General features: G+C 43.3%; 1 protein-coding gene across 1 annotated transcript; it reads left to right on the top strand.

Moving 5' to 3' along the window:
- The first annotated feature begins 8,829 nt into the window (after nucleotides 1-8,829).
- Nucleotides 8,830-11,858, top strand: TCF21 (transcription factor 21). Its single transcript, XM_007103494.2, has 2 exons — nucleotides 8,830-9,528; nucleotides 11,299-11,858. Exons 1-2 carry the CDS (start codon nucleotides 9,079-9,081, stop codon nucleotides 11,386-11,388), a joined length of 540 nt encoding a protein of 179 aa, XP_007103556.1. The 5' UTR covers nucleotides 8,830-9,078; the 3' UTR covers nucleotides 11,389-11,858.
- Nucleotides 11,859-13,215: the final 1,357 nt, after the last annotated feature.

The following is a 13,215-nucleotide window of genomic DNA, read 5'->3' as shown; positions in this document are numbered from 1 at the left end:
GTTAAAAGAAAAAAGAACTTATTCATGTGAGGGGCAGTTTAGTATTCGCCTAAAATTCTGGCTGAAAATAATACTGGCTTTATCTAAAATATGTCACAGTGACCAGTTAAAAAAAACCCAGTACAGTCAATCAACTGTTTGTTTTGTCTATTGAGTAACCCCCAAAAACACATTTAGCAAATTTCAGTACTGAATTGATCTAACCCATGTCTGTTTCTGTGTGGGAGCTATGTGGTATACTCAAATGCAATGGATGAAGAATTCCTAAATTCTTCTACTAATGGGTTCTTTAGAATTGATTTAGAGCTTCTAACTAAAGAATGGTCCTCCTTTCTCTAGGAGGATTGCCTTTGCAAATTTTAAGAATAAGTATCAGATGACCCTTCTCGTCATAGACCATGGATTTAAAGCTCTTCATCCTAATGATTTCTCAGAAAAAGAAAACCAAGACAAACAAAGCCTGAGGTTTGTTGTTCTTATTGTTCTAATTGTGGTTGGTATAACAACATTGGATGCAGTAAACCCTCAAATGACAGAAGAGTCCTAGGCATATCCTGAGTAGATTGAAAGTTGGAAATAATAATAAATAAGAAAAACCATTTTCTAGTTGTAATTTCCAAAGATAACTGCTATGGGCTGATTTGTGTCCTCCCTGCCCCCAAATTCATGTCAAAGCCCTAACCCCCAATGTAACTGTATTTGGAGATAGGGCTTTTGGGAGGTAATTAAAGTTAGGTGAGGTCATAAAGGTGGGGTCCAATAGCATCGGTGGACTTATAAGAAGAGGAAGAGAGAGAGACTGCTCTCTTTCTCTCCCTCCTCAAAAGTACTCAGAAGCAAGACCATGTGAGGACACGGCAAGAAGGTGGCCATCTGCAAGCCAGGAAGAGAGTTCTTGCCAGAAACCAACCAGGCTGGTACCAGGATCTCTGACTTCCAGCATCCAGAACAGTGAGAAAATAAATGTTTGTTGTTTAAGCCACCCAGTCTATGGTATTTTGCTGACTAAGATGATAAACTGTTAGCAAACCTTAAAAATAGGTCAGAAAAGTAAAAAAAATTTAGAAAGCTTTCCACTTGCTCTAAACCCTTATAAATTTACCTGCTGCATGATCAGATTGATAGAAATTAAATAAGCAATTTACAGGGTTTCAGTTAGGGCCAATAGTAGGTAGTAAACAGCCTTAACAACCTGCACATTTTTTCTCGTCATTTCTCAAAAGCAGTAACTTTAAAAAGTCATTTTACTGACAGTAAGTTAATGACAACATTTGCTGGAATGGCTCATATTGATGAGTTTTCTCATATGAGTAGTCAGAAGTAGATTGTTAAATATTTTTCAAGTAATTCTGAGCTCCAAATAAGAAGTGAAGCCCACTGGTACTTTGAACAAATTATAAACTTCATAGAGAACTTGTGATCTGCCTTTTCTATCAGAATCAAACAAAATATTCTACTCTAGCTATGGTTAACTTGATCCTTTATGCTACAAATACACTGGTAGAAAATAAATTGGCTCCCCTTCTTTCTACTAATGGATTCCCTTATATTCAGAGACTGTATTTCCAAAATTTCCTTGTGCTAAAGAGGCTAATAGAATGGAAGCAGAAGTGATATGTATAACTTCTAGATCCCATTATTATAAAGAACCTGCTTGCCCTCTACCCTCTTTTTCCTCCCTCCTGAGGGCTGGTGAGGGTAAGCTGACTTTACCTATGTATGTGAAGTCATCCAGCTCCCAAAGGATTACAGAGTAACAAGACAGAAGGAACCTGGCTGCCTGGGTATCTTTGTGAAGTAGAGTCACCCATCCACTCTGGACCACCTGCCAAGGTCTACACTATAAGAAAGAGAGAAGTAAATTTGTGACTTGTCTGAGCCACTGTATGTTGGAGTTGTGTTTAGTCCTATAAATAACGTGCATATCTTACAGTTTACAGTGTGCCTTCCATATGCTATGTTCTAGAACATCCATCCATTCATTCAACAACTACTTTTTAAGTACATCTTATGTGTTAGCCCTACTCTAGGCTCTGATCACACAATTAAGCCAAGCACACAAAGTCCCTGAACTCAGGAAAACTTTCATTACAGTGATGGGGGAGGAAATGGGGCAGAGAGACAATAACAAAGTAAATACAAATAAACACAATAATTTCAAAACAGTAACAGTAGTTTAAAGTGAAGGCTCTACACTCAGATTGGCCCATGTTTAAACCCAGATTTTGCCATTTATCCCCTGTAGTGGCCAACCTCCAAGAATGAACCCCCCAACAGAAACATGCACACTGAACCACACCTCCTCTTTTATAGACCCCTCCCCTTGAATCTGAGCTGGCTCCATGACTCACTTTTGACCAATAGAATGAGGCCAAAGTGATGCTGTGTGTCTTCCAAGGTTAGGACATAGAAGACTTTCAGCTTCCAGCTGGATTTTATGGAATGCTCACCCAGAAAGGGGTCAGCTGTCATGTAACAAGGTCAACTGCCTGAGACTGCCAGGCTGAGGAAGCCATGTGGAGAGGCTGTACAGAGAGAGATGCCTGGCCAGACCAACCCTAGCTGTTCTGCCCATCCTGGTGTGTGAATTAAGAAGTCATCTTTGATGTTCAGCCTAATCAAGCCTTCAGATGACTCAGCTGCCTTCTGACTGCAACAGCATGAGAGACTCCAAGTGAGAACCAGCCAGCTGAGCCCAATCAACCACAGAACCAAGAGAAATGACACTAACTTAAGCCACCAATTTGGGTTATAACACAGCAGGAGCCAACTGGATCACCAGCTTCATGAATTAAGCACGTTTCTTAATCTCTCTGTGCCTCCATTTTCTCACCTCCAAGGTTCCTATCTCATAAGGTTGCTACTAGAACTAAGTGAGTTAATCTGGAAAGTGCTTACAACAGTGCCTGGTCTGTGGTAAACATTTAGTAAATGTTGGCTATTATTATTTATGATCAATAAATAAAATAGGATGATGGGACAGAAATATTCATAGTGGATGCTCAGGAAGTTCTTACCTAGAAGATGACCCTTGAACTTAGACCTGAAAAGTAAGGACTCCACCATGCAGAGAGCCAGAGAGGAGCCTCCAAACAGAGAGAGGAGTGAGGACAAGGATCCTGGGGTGGCAATGATACAGTGTTTTTGAGAGATACAGACATGGCCAGTGTGATTGGAGGGTGGTGAGCAAAACAGAATCATGTAAGCCATGATAAGGAATTTGGATTGTGTATTAAACACAATAGAAAGCTTTGAGGGATTTTAAGAAGGGGAATGACTTGGATCACTCTGTTGGAAGATGATTTTAGAAAGGCAAGAATGGAAGCAGAAAGAGCATTTAGAAGACTTTTGTAGTCAGCTTAGTAAAAGATTTTGGTGACTTGAGCCAGTAATTAGCAGGGGAGATGGAGAGGAGAGGGCAGATTTGAGGATGTGTTCATTGAATGAGTGGCCCTTGGGCTGCCCATCAGGTCCCCATGGTAGAAATGAGATTTACTTTAACAAGGCCACTTTGGAACTTACATTACTTTAACCCCTTAGACAGAGTTCAAATCATTATACCCCAGGACGGCTCAAATTTGTCTCATTTTGTATAGTTCAGGGTTCAATTGCTACAGAGTCTTGTTACTAAATAGGGGATAATAGAATATAAGTTTTCTCACCCATTTCTTATTATTATTCAAACAGGAAAAGCAATTCAAAGCAATCTGGCTTAGTGGAAGGAGCATTACAAGGCAAATCACGACACAGGTTCAAGTGGCAATACTGTAGCTGACCACTAATGTGAGCCTGCACAGAATTCTTGACCACTTAGGGGCCTTCTTGATTCTCAGCCCCTTCCAATTCTAAAAGTCTATCCCTTTGGAGCTCTATTTTAAAATACTACATTACCTGGATATATTTTATGCTCATGAGGTCACGAGTCACATTCTAAGTACTTTCTTGATGGTCCCAGGATCTAAACTCCATGACTTATGATTTTTGGCTCCTTGAGGCTAAAAGCACCTGCCACAAGGACGTAATTACAAGCAGATCATCACCAGAAAGAAGCTTTGATTTTATTTTTTGCCCATCTTATCCTAACCTGACAGGAAGGGGCCTGACAGTAAGTTGGCCTCTTTGTTTTATTGCCATCAATAAGCCATATTTAACATAAAATGCTTTATAGGCATCTTTCATATAATCCTTAAAATTTATTCTTTTTAGGAAAACTTGGGAGGTTTTGCTCAGGCTTTACACTAAGACACAGAAAAGTCATCACTCAAGCAAGTTTTTCTAAAACTTCATTGTTACGGGTGGAAAGCCTCTGGCACACATTTCTACTAGGATTTCCATTTCATAGACTCACAGACATAGAAAACAAACTTATGGTTACCAAAGGGGAAAGGGTGGGGAGGGATAGACTGGGAATTTGGAATTAACAGATACACACTACTATATATAAAATAAATAAGCGACAAGGACCTACTGTATAGCACAGGGAACTATATTCAATATCTTGTAATGCCCTATAATAACCTTGTATAACCTGTAATGGAAAATAATCTGGCAAAGAGATATATACTTGCTGTACACCTGAAACATTGTAAATCAACTACACTTCAATTAAAAATTGCAAATATAACTTTTAAAAGAAAGATTTCTATTTCATATAGCAGCTCTTTCTTTAGTGGTGACAACAGAAAGGAGAGATTCTACATAAAATGGGAGAATGGAGGCAAAGAACCTCACATAGCACCTGACAGGAGAGTTGTTCAGTTTCTCCTCTCTTCTTTCCTAATATTGAGCAGGTCTAATAAAATATGCTAGTGTTAGAAGACTTAGGATGACCTCAAACTCGATTTGTAAAAATTTTACTTCTCACTATCTGCCTGAGTTTCCTTCAGCTCACTTGCTCCTTAAGGTAAACTCTGTCCTTCATGTGCACAGGCTTGGTTGCTTTCAGAGTTACATTTTGGAGCATGTGGGATGCAAGGTTAACTCTTGGATCTGAAAACCATAATGAGTCTTTCTTTGGACTTTATTGTTGTTGTCTGCCAGCTTTAAATTTTAGTGCTGTAGTATTGGATCTACAATTCATTGAATTAAATGAAAAGGAGGGGGACAGTAAGGTGAACACCAAGAGGACTTCTGAATACTGATCATAAATGGTGCCCCGTAGGAAAAGAATATGAAAAAGAATGTATATACAGTATATGTATAACCGAATCACTTTGCTGTACAGCAGAAATTAACACATTATAAGTCAACTATATGTCAATAAAATAAATTTTTTAAAATGGTGCCAGGTAAAGATAATAGCATCACCATCACTGATGTCCTTACATAGCCACCAATCTCACTCACTAGTGCTGTATTCACTCTGGCCGCCAAAATATAACAGGCCAGCATCATTATAATTTGAAATCAGTTAGGGGAGATAACGCTCACCTGACAAAATAAGTTAAAATTTAACAAAATAGAGTCAAATTTCAATAGTCTTATAAGCTGAAGATGGAAAATAATCAATTAGCAGCAAAGGATACAGTGGCAATTATGTCCAATGGAGAAAGAGGTGTCAATTTGCATGGAAGGTCAGCACATCGTTGAAGTGGTGTTGGTTACCATCAAACAAAGAGAATAACACATCTGGAGGTGTTAATTAAAAGTGAAGAAAGAAAGATAGAATTGGCAGTTTCGCCAGTTTGCCAGCCTGTGTGCCTCCTGGCCAACTAGTAGGGAGTATGAGAAAAGGACTAAAATTCGAGTTTGAAGACATATTTCCCTGCCCCCTGGGAAAGAGAATGTGATGATGGTAGATGAAGTCAGTTCAAAAGAAGCCCTGATGTTTTTCTTCTCATAAAAAAGGAAGCAAATTATCCCATCCAAGTGCAACTGAATCAAATGTGAACTTCCTGAAAATTTATCAGTTGATAAAAGAGGATTTACGTTCAAGGATACATTCCATGCCTAATCTTCATTTTACTACTTTTGGAGATAAATCTTCCTTAGCATTGAAATCTTTCAAAGATAGCCTTTCTTGCAGAACAAATTGTTAGAAGTGTGCAACAAATTGGCCAGATGTCTCTGAGGCATAAATTCTCTCTTAAAACTAAGGTAAGAACTTTTAGTAACTACCTCATGCTCTCACACCACTAGTTTTCTATTTAGTTCTTTGAAGCTGTAATGTTCAAAGGATTTCTCTTGTTATTGAAAGAGTTAATACAGTTTCTCAAAAATGCTTCTCTTCTCACAGAATTATAGTTTATATTTTGGGAGAATCTGGCACAGTTTAAGTTACAGCTTAACTGATTTTCTCAGTAGAATCCAACAATAAGTCATTTCCCCCACCCATCTGTCCCTAAGTGTTTATTAGCAGGGTAGACACAAAGTGTCAAGAGGAAAAAGTATTATTCATCTTAATCTACTGTCTTCAAGACTGCACATCATGTACCTAAATAACAGCCTTCTTCATAGCTTGCTCCCGAACAGGTACCTATCGCTTAGAGGGTTTTTACAAATACCCCAAGTTCATTATCAACACACTAGCCCTTCCCAGACTAAAGGTATCACTGCAGGATAAGTGGACTTAATTCTTACTTATCTAAAAAATAATACTCATTGCTAGGCACAAAAAACAGCTTGTGGCATGAAGCTAGTTTTGCTCCTTTCCAGAAATTGCTGTTTTTAAGTTTCAAACCTTAGAAAAATCAGAGAGCAGAAATCTATTCGGATGTATATATTACTATGATCGTTACTATCCCCCAAACAGCCTCAGCAGCTTACCAACTGAAGGGTAGCAGAAAACCAGACCTTCTCCCTCCAGTAAGAAAAGTACTCTAAGCAAAACCTTCCTAGCTTACTAGCCTGGTATGTGGTAAGGCCATAGTTCTGATTCTTAATTATCATCCCATTCCAGAGCCCAAATAAATAAATTACCTGTGGTTATTTTGCAGATATCTCAGTAGCTACACACACACACGTTTCACAAAGTATTGGCCAATGCTCATTTTCACATAGCTCTTTTAGTCTAAAAATAACTTAAACTTTCATCTTACCAAGACTGAGAAACGGGAGGGAAAATCAAAGAAAACTAATTTGGGAATCAGAAGGGAAACATTTAACAGGCCTGCTGGGTGTTCTCTTAATGCTGTCTTGGATCTCAGATTAAATTATTATACTTTCTGTGTTGTAGTGCTGGGTCATTTGTGCATGAGGACAAAGGCAACTTCAACTTGATATTTCTATCATCCCTGCTGTGTGAAGAGTCCTTTTCCTGGTTTATAACATCAATCACTCTCGCAATAAATCTTGGTAGTGGATATGGTCACTTAAATCTCCACCTGCACAAACAACAGAAAATAAGAGAGCCCATAAATCTCTACACCGGTGATTAACAAATTTTGGACCCTGGGCAAAGATATTATGGGGGCGGGGGGGGGGTCTCACTAATTCATTAATAAAGACTGATTTGCTGACAATCTGTTTAGTTTACAGCATAGGGGGAAAGCAAACAAGACCCTGCTAACAAAACAAAATGTTAGAGGTTAGTGAATTCCCAGCTGAGCCCAGGATTAGAGATATGGTATCTTAATGTAGGAGAGGGGTGCAGATTCCGAGCCAAAAGCTCAGAATCCGGTCTTGCATTTTGCTCTAGCCCCTCATCGTCAATGCTTAGTTGCAAGGAAAGAAAAGCTGGAGAACTAGTAAGAAAGATTCATGCATTCTGTCCCTCTGATTTCATTTCATCGATGTCATTCAATCCCTTGGTTTCTGGTTCCCTTTGCTTTTCTACTTACTCCCCAGATTTTCTTCTTCTCCAGGAAAGATGGTCGGGGCTGGAGTTAGAGATGGAAAAAAAAAACCTTCTGAACAGGACATTTTGCTTAACGTTTTGTAATGTCAGCTTTACATGCAGAACCCTGGTAGCCAAGAGGATGTAAGGAGAAGGCGAAGGCAGCAGGCAGCACTGGGAGGGAGGAAACCAGAAGTCCCGGACAAGGTGATGTCTGAGAGCAACTAACATTCTTAAGACAATATTAACTGCATTTCTAGAAAGAAATTTAGGGGAAAGTTTTAATTTCATTAAGAAAAGATTATCGACTAACAAAATGTTTTCCACACACCAGTATTACTCTATCTCATTTCCTCCACTCCCCCTAAACTGTGTGTGGTTGTGTGTGGATGTGCAATGGTCAAGTCTGTTCGTGTACACACCCCCAGTTCCTCGATATCTTTAGAGTGACCAAGTGCAGATGGATTTTTTGGTACTTTCTCTGTCATCACCCTAATGATCCTAGAAAGCACTTACTGTCTTAATTCACCAGAGTTAAGGTGTGAAGATATCTTGGAAAAGCCACAGAGCCTTATAGGGTGTTGGCAGGAGGTGGTTGATCCCTGCCTGCATTATAATTGGTGTTTTCTGGGGGGAAGCGGGTAGCCAGAGGATGCTAGTGAGATTTGTGGGTGGAAGGCCCAGCAAGAGCAAAAGGATGTGGTCGTTTTCCTAAAGTTCTCGGTTTCAGGCAGCTATGACCTGTTAAGAAGGAAAGCGGGCCTTAGGAGATGGGGCCCCCAGGAGAAGGAGCTTGAGTAGGGCCCGCTCCTCCCCAGACCAGCCAAGAGTGGGAGAAGGTGACTGGTATTTGCGTCCTGCAAGGGAGTTGATTCACATTGCAAGCTGGAAATCAGAGGCTGTGCGTGAGAGTTTCCCTCCGGTTGTGAAAGGGGTCTAAGAGAGTTGCTGGGGCCTGGCAGGCCCCTCCCCTGGGCTGCAAGGATCCGCCTCTATTCCCCAGATAAATTCCTAGTGTCCACCAAATTCCTCAGCGCTCTCTCACACTCCTCTACGGCCACGACTCCGGGGGTGGGGAAACAGAGCGTCGGCTTCCTGCCCGCAGAAGCCCTCGCGGCTCCTTCTCAAGACTCTGCGAAGGGGAAAGGGGTGTGAGACCCAACCAGACCCGCAACTCCCGGCTCCCAAGCCGAGGTGGCTGCCCCACAGTCCACGTTCGGGGGGTCCATCGGTTTCGGGGTCTCTCTCCTCTCTTCCCTTTCTCCTCTCTCCCCTCCCTGTCTCTCTCATCCTCTCCCCCAAACATGTCCACCGGCTCCCTCAGCGATGTGGACGACCTTCAAGAGGTGGAGATGCTGGACTGCGACGGGCTGAAAATGGACTCGAGCAAGGAGTTTGTGACTTCCAACGAGAGCACCGAGGAGAGCTCCAACTGCGAGACCGGCTCTCCCCAGAAGGGCCGCGGCGGCCTGGGCAAGAGGAGGAAGGCTCCCACCAAGAAGAGCCCCTTGAGCGGGGTCAGCCAGGAAGGGAAGCAGGTCCAGCGCAATGCGGCCAACGCGCGCGAGCGGGCCCGGATGCGGGTGCTGAGCAAGGCCTTCTCCAGGCTCAAGACCACGCTGCCCTGGGTGCCCCCGGACACCAAGCTCTCCAAGCTGGACACGCTTAGGCTGGCGTCCAGCTACATCGCCCACTTGAGGCAGATCCTGGCCAACGACAAGTACGAGAACGGTTATATTCACCCGGTCAACCTGGTAAGTTCTCCGGTGCGGCGGCGGCGTCCCAGGGAGGGGGGCGGGGGCGACCCAGCGCGGCTGCAGTGGGTCCCCGGTGAGAGGGTGCGCGCCAGCCTGGGAGCCGCGCATCTCAGTCACCGCCAGCCAGCGTCTCTAGGGGACGGGTGGCGGCGATCCCCACATAGCCCTCACTCTCTGCCTTCCAAGCCGCGGGAACGCGTTGATTTATGCGAGTATTTGACGTGGCAGCCCAATTAGGAGTTTGCAGGCGTATCGAGCTGGCAAAGAGGAGGGATCCCTCCGCACTCGCGCCAGCGCCTTCAGGGCCGGTGCGGGACAGCGAACACGGACAAGATGCTGCGCGCTGAGGCGGCATTTTAGTAATCCTTTTATTCTTCTTTCAGCTGAAGAGTAAAACTTGGTTCCCCGCCCCCTCTAATTCCTGTAAATAAGAACAGCCAACTCTGTTTCTTTCCCAGGGATATGTAGAACCTTTACATATGGACACATCACGCCCCCCCATAATTGTCACATAAGTCCCCAACTATTTAAATATTCTGCACTTCTCCTATAGATGGATTAACATTTTCGAATGCCAGAATTTCTAGCAAACACCAGCATAATCAGAACATTATGACGAGTATTAGTGTAATAAATAATATTAAAATAGGTCACTCTCCTTCAAGTTTAAGAACATGTTACTTTTTATCTTAAAAAGTAATGCTCATTGAGTCTAATATTTTTCTCAACCGCATTTTACTGTTTAAGAACTATATTTTAATTCCTTTTTCATTTGATTTAATTTTAAACCTTCCAGGGGCTAAAGAAAAACAAAAACTAACTACCACCTCTGTTTATATATGATAAGAAGGAGAGGTTTTCCTCTTAAAAGTCTTCTTATCGGTGGGCACTAGCGAGAGAGGTTTGAATTGTCTTCTCTCTGAATTGGTTTCAGGAATTGGGGGGGGGATGCAAAACCACATTTTGTTGTGAAAAATATTTTTCCTTCTAATTAAAAGTCAGGGTTTTTGAATGAGTAAACAGCTTTTTAAAATCTGGAACGAAAATGAAAGCAGTGCCTTCATTTACAACTGCTGCTGCCTTCATCTTTGAATAAGAAACTTAAGTGAGCTTTATTATACACAGAACAGAGAAGGGAAGAGAAAGCTATGCTTGCTCAGCCCAGTAGGAACACAATGTGAAAATACACGGCTATATTTTTTTTATGAACATTATTTGTTTTTAAGAGCTGGCGATTAATTTAGAAACTGTGGTTAAAACCCGCATTTGTGATGGAGGAAACCAAAGATAGAAGTAGGGAAATCCATGGGGGCGAAAGAGAGAGGGCTGGGAAGCCTGACCAGGACCTCAGAAGAGTGCCAGCAGGGCGCTTCACCTTGAACCCGGTGCCCAGTGGCGCGAGGTCCTTCTCGGCTTCCCTGCTCCGGTTCACCCTAGCATCTGCCTCCGGGCTGTGGCAGGGCAGGAGCCACTTTGGACTTTCCAAGGGTCTCCTCTCTTGGGTTTCACTTCGAACCCAGGGCGAGCCCCTCTTTGCTCTACCACCTCGAGCTGTGGCTTGGCGCCAACGCTGCTTTCTGCTTTACCCAGCCACAGGGCGCACTAGGTCACCGGGAAAACTGCAGAGATAACGGGCCTCTCCAACTCACTGCCTGCCCCCCACGGCGCCCTTTCCTTTGGGCGCCCTTTCCTTTGGTCTCGGGCTCCCGCCTCATCCCACCCCTCCTCCATGGCCACTTACCTCTTCCACCCTCTTCTCTCCTGCAGACGTGGCCCTTTATGGTGGCCGGGAAACCCGAGAGTGACCTGAAAGAAGTGGTGACCGCAAGCCGCTTATGTGGAACCACGGCGTCCTGACCTTGGAGGTGCGAGTCTGGGAAAGGCGCGCTCCCGGGGCGGGGGTGGGGAGCGGGCCCCGGGAAGGCGACCCTTGCCCTCCCTGCTCTCTGTCTCTTCTTCCCCCTTGCAACTCTCCTCTCCCTTTCCCACCCCTCGAGAACACTTTACAGCGACGAGGAGATTCGTTTCCAAACCAGAGGACGTCAATTGTACTTACAACGATTCCCATCTATTTAACTTTATTAACTTCTACCGTGAATGACTCTGCGAGCCTTGCTGGTCCAAGTGCAATATGTAATTATAATTATATAAATAGATAATAAGAGCCTATCAGTGTGTATCTTTTGTACAATATGTTGTAAAATGTAGATCATAGAATAGCTGACTTTGACAGTCACATTTATAAAGTAATTCACTTAAAGATATATATTTTTTTCAAACAAGTTTTGCTACTTTCAAAAATAAATCTTTCTTTATATTGCTAAAAACCCTGACATTTGGTGTGATTTTTTAAAATATATATTTGGAATAGAAAGATGGGGAACTATGGGGGAGCTATATAATAAAAGTGGTTCTTTTGAACCTCAATCCAAACTTCTAGAGATAGACAATGATTAAATACGATTTCCACTATGAAGGTGCAGATGATGTTTTGCACTGAAACCTCAGAAAGAAACTAGTCCCTCAAGTTTGCACGTTACTTTTAAGACAACTAGAAATAATGTAACTGTAAACAAAGAAAGGGAAGGATTAAAGTTATTAACAGTTACACAATTCAAGAGCAAAACACACCAGAAAAGAAAAATCTGATTTTCAGTTATTCCACAGTTTAACTGCTAACGTGAGCAGGAAGGTAAACTCCACATTCTATAACTTTCCAGGCGCGTACATGAACCCAAGCAACCCATAGCCGCCAAACAGTGAAGAAATACTGGGAGCGATGAAAAACGTAAATGCCATACCTTTGGAATGTGTTTTACGATTTTCAAAGGGCTGCAACGTGTATTATATAGATCTTATTAATAATTGATGATTACTTATAACAACGCGCACGCCTGCCTTTCGGTTACATTAGTCAGCGCGTTCAGCTCCTCTCCACGACTTCCGGTGGATTGGGTTTTAATTTAAACATCTTCCAGGCTACGGAACAGCTCGTTGGGGAAGATTAAGTTGAGATAAACAGAAAGGCGAGTCCGAGGAGCCTGGGACCGGGTTCCCTCGCTGCCCCAGCGCAGCCAGCGGCGGCCGATGCGCCAGATGCCACCGGGGCTGTTTAATGTTCGGGGTTATGACCGCAGTGTTTACAAGACGTCTTCGGTTATTTATACTGTTATTCCTCGCAGAGGGCCTTGAAACTTCCGCTTCATTTGCTCTTTCTTTTCGATTTTTTTTCCTTTTTCTCGGCTCAGTTAGGTACCTTGAGTAAGGGCTCCCCCGCTCTTGCACTTACCTTCAACCAACACCAAAGGCCGCTTAAGGGGTGGAGCCCTCAGCCTGGACAGCAGGGAAGGAGCCGTTGATGCTCTTGACCCGGGGAACCGGGGAACCGCTGTGCCAGGAGGGATGTTCTCTGCCAGAGATAGTTACCACGTTACCAGGTCCACATCTCCATTCTCCAAGCGCTGGGAACGCGGGTGACTCCTCATCCACGTACCTGTCATTCGCACGTCGGAGGACCTCTCAGGGTGTCGGGCTTCCCTCCCCCTCCCTTACCCCCTACCCGGACTTGACCCTCAAGAGAGCATTTTAAGCTCTGGCCACCTCCACCTTTCCCAAATTCGCTTCTACCAGAGGGACGGGCCGTCCACCCTCGCCTCACCGATCCAGAGTTCAAGTCAGAGATGC

This window comes from Physeter macrocephalus, chromosome 10 (genome assembly GCF_002837175.3).
Source record: "Physeter macrocephalus isolate SW-GA chromosome 10, ASM283717v5, whole genome shotgun sequence".
Taxonomy (NCBI): domain Eukaryota; kingdom Metazoa; phylum Chordata; class Mammalia; order Artiodactyla; family Physeteridae; genus Physeter; species Physeter macrocephalus.
The sequence above is the reverse complement of the archived record's forward strand: the minus strand, read 5'-3'. Positions and strand labels throughout refer to the sequence as shown.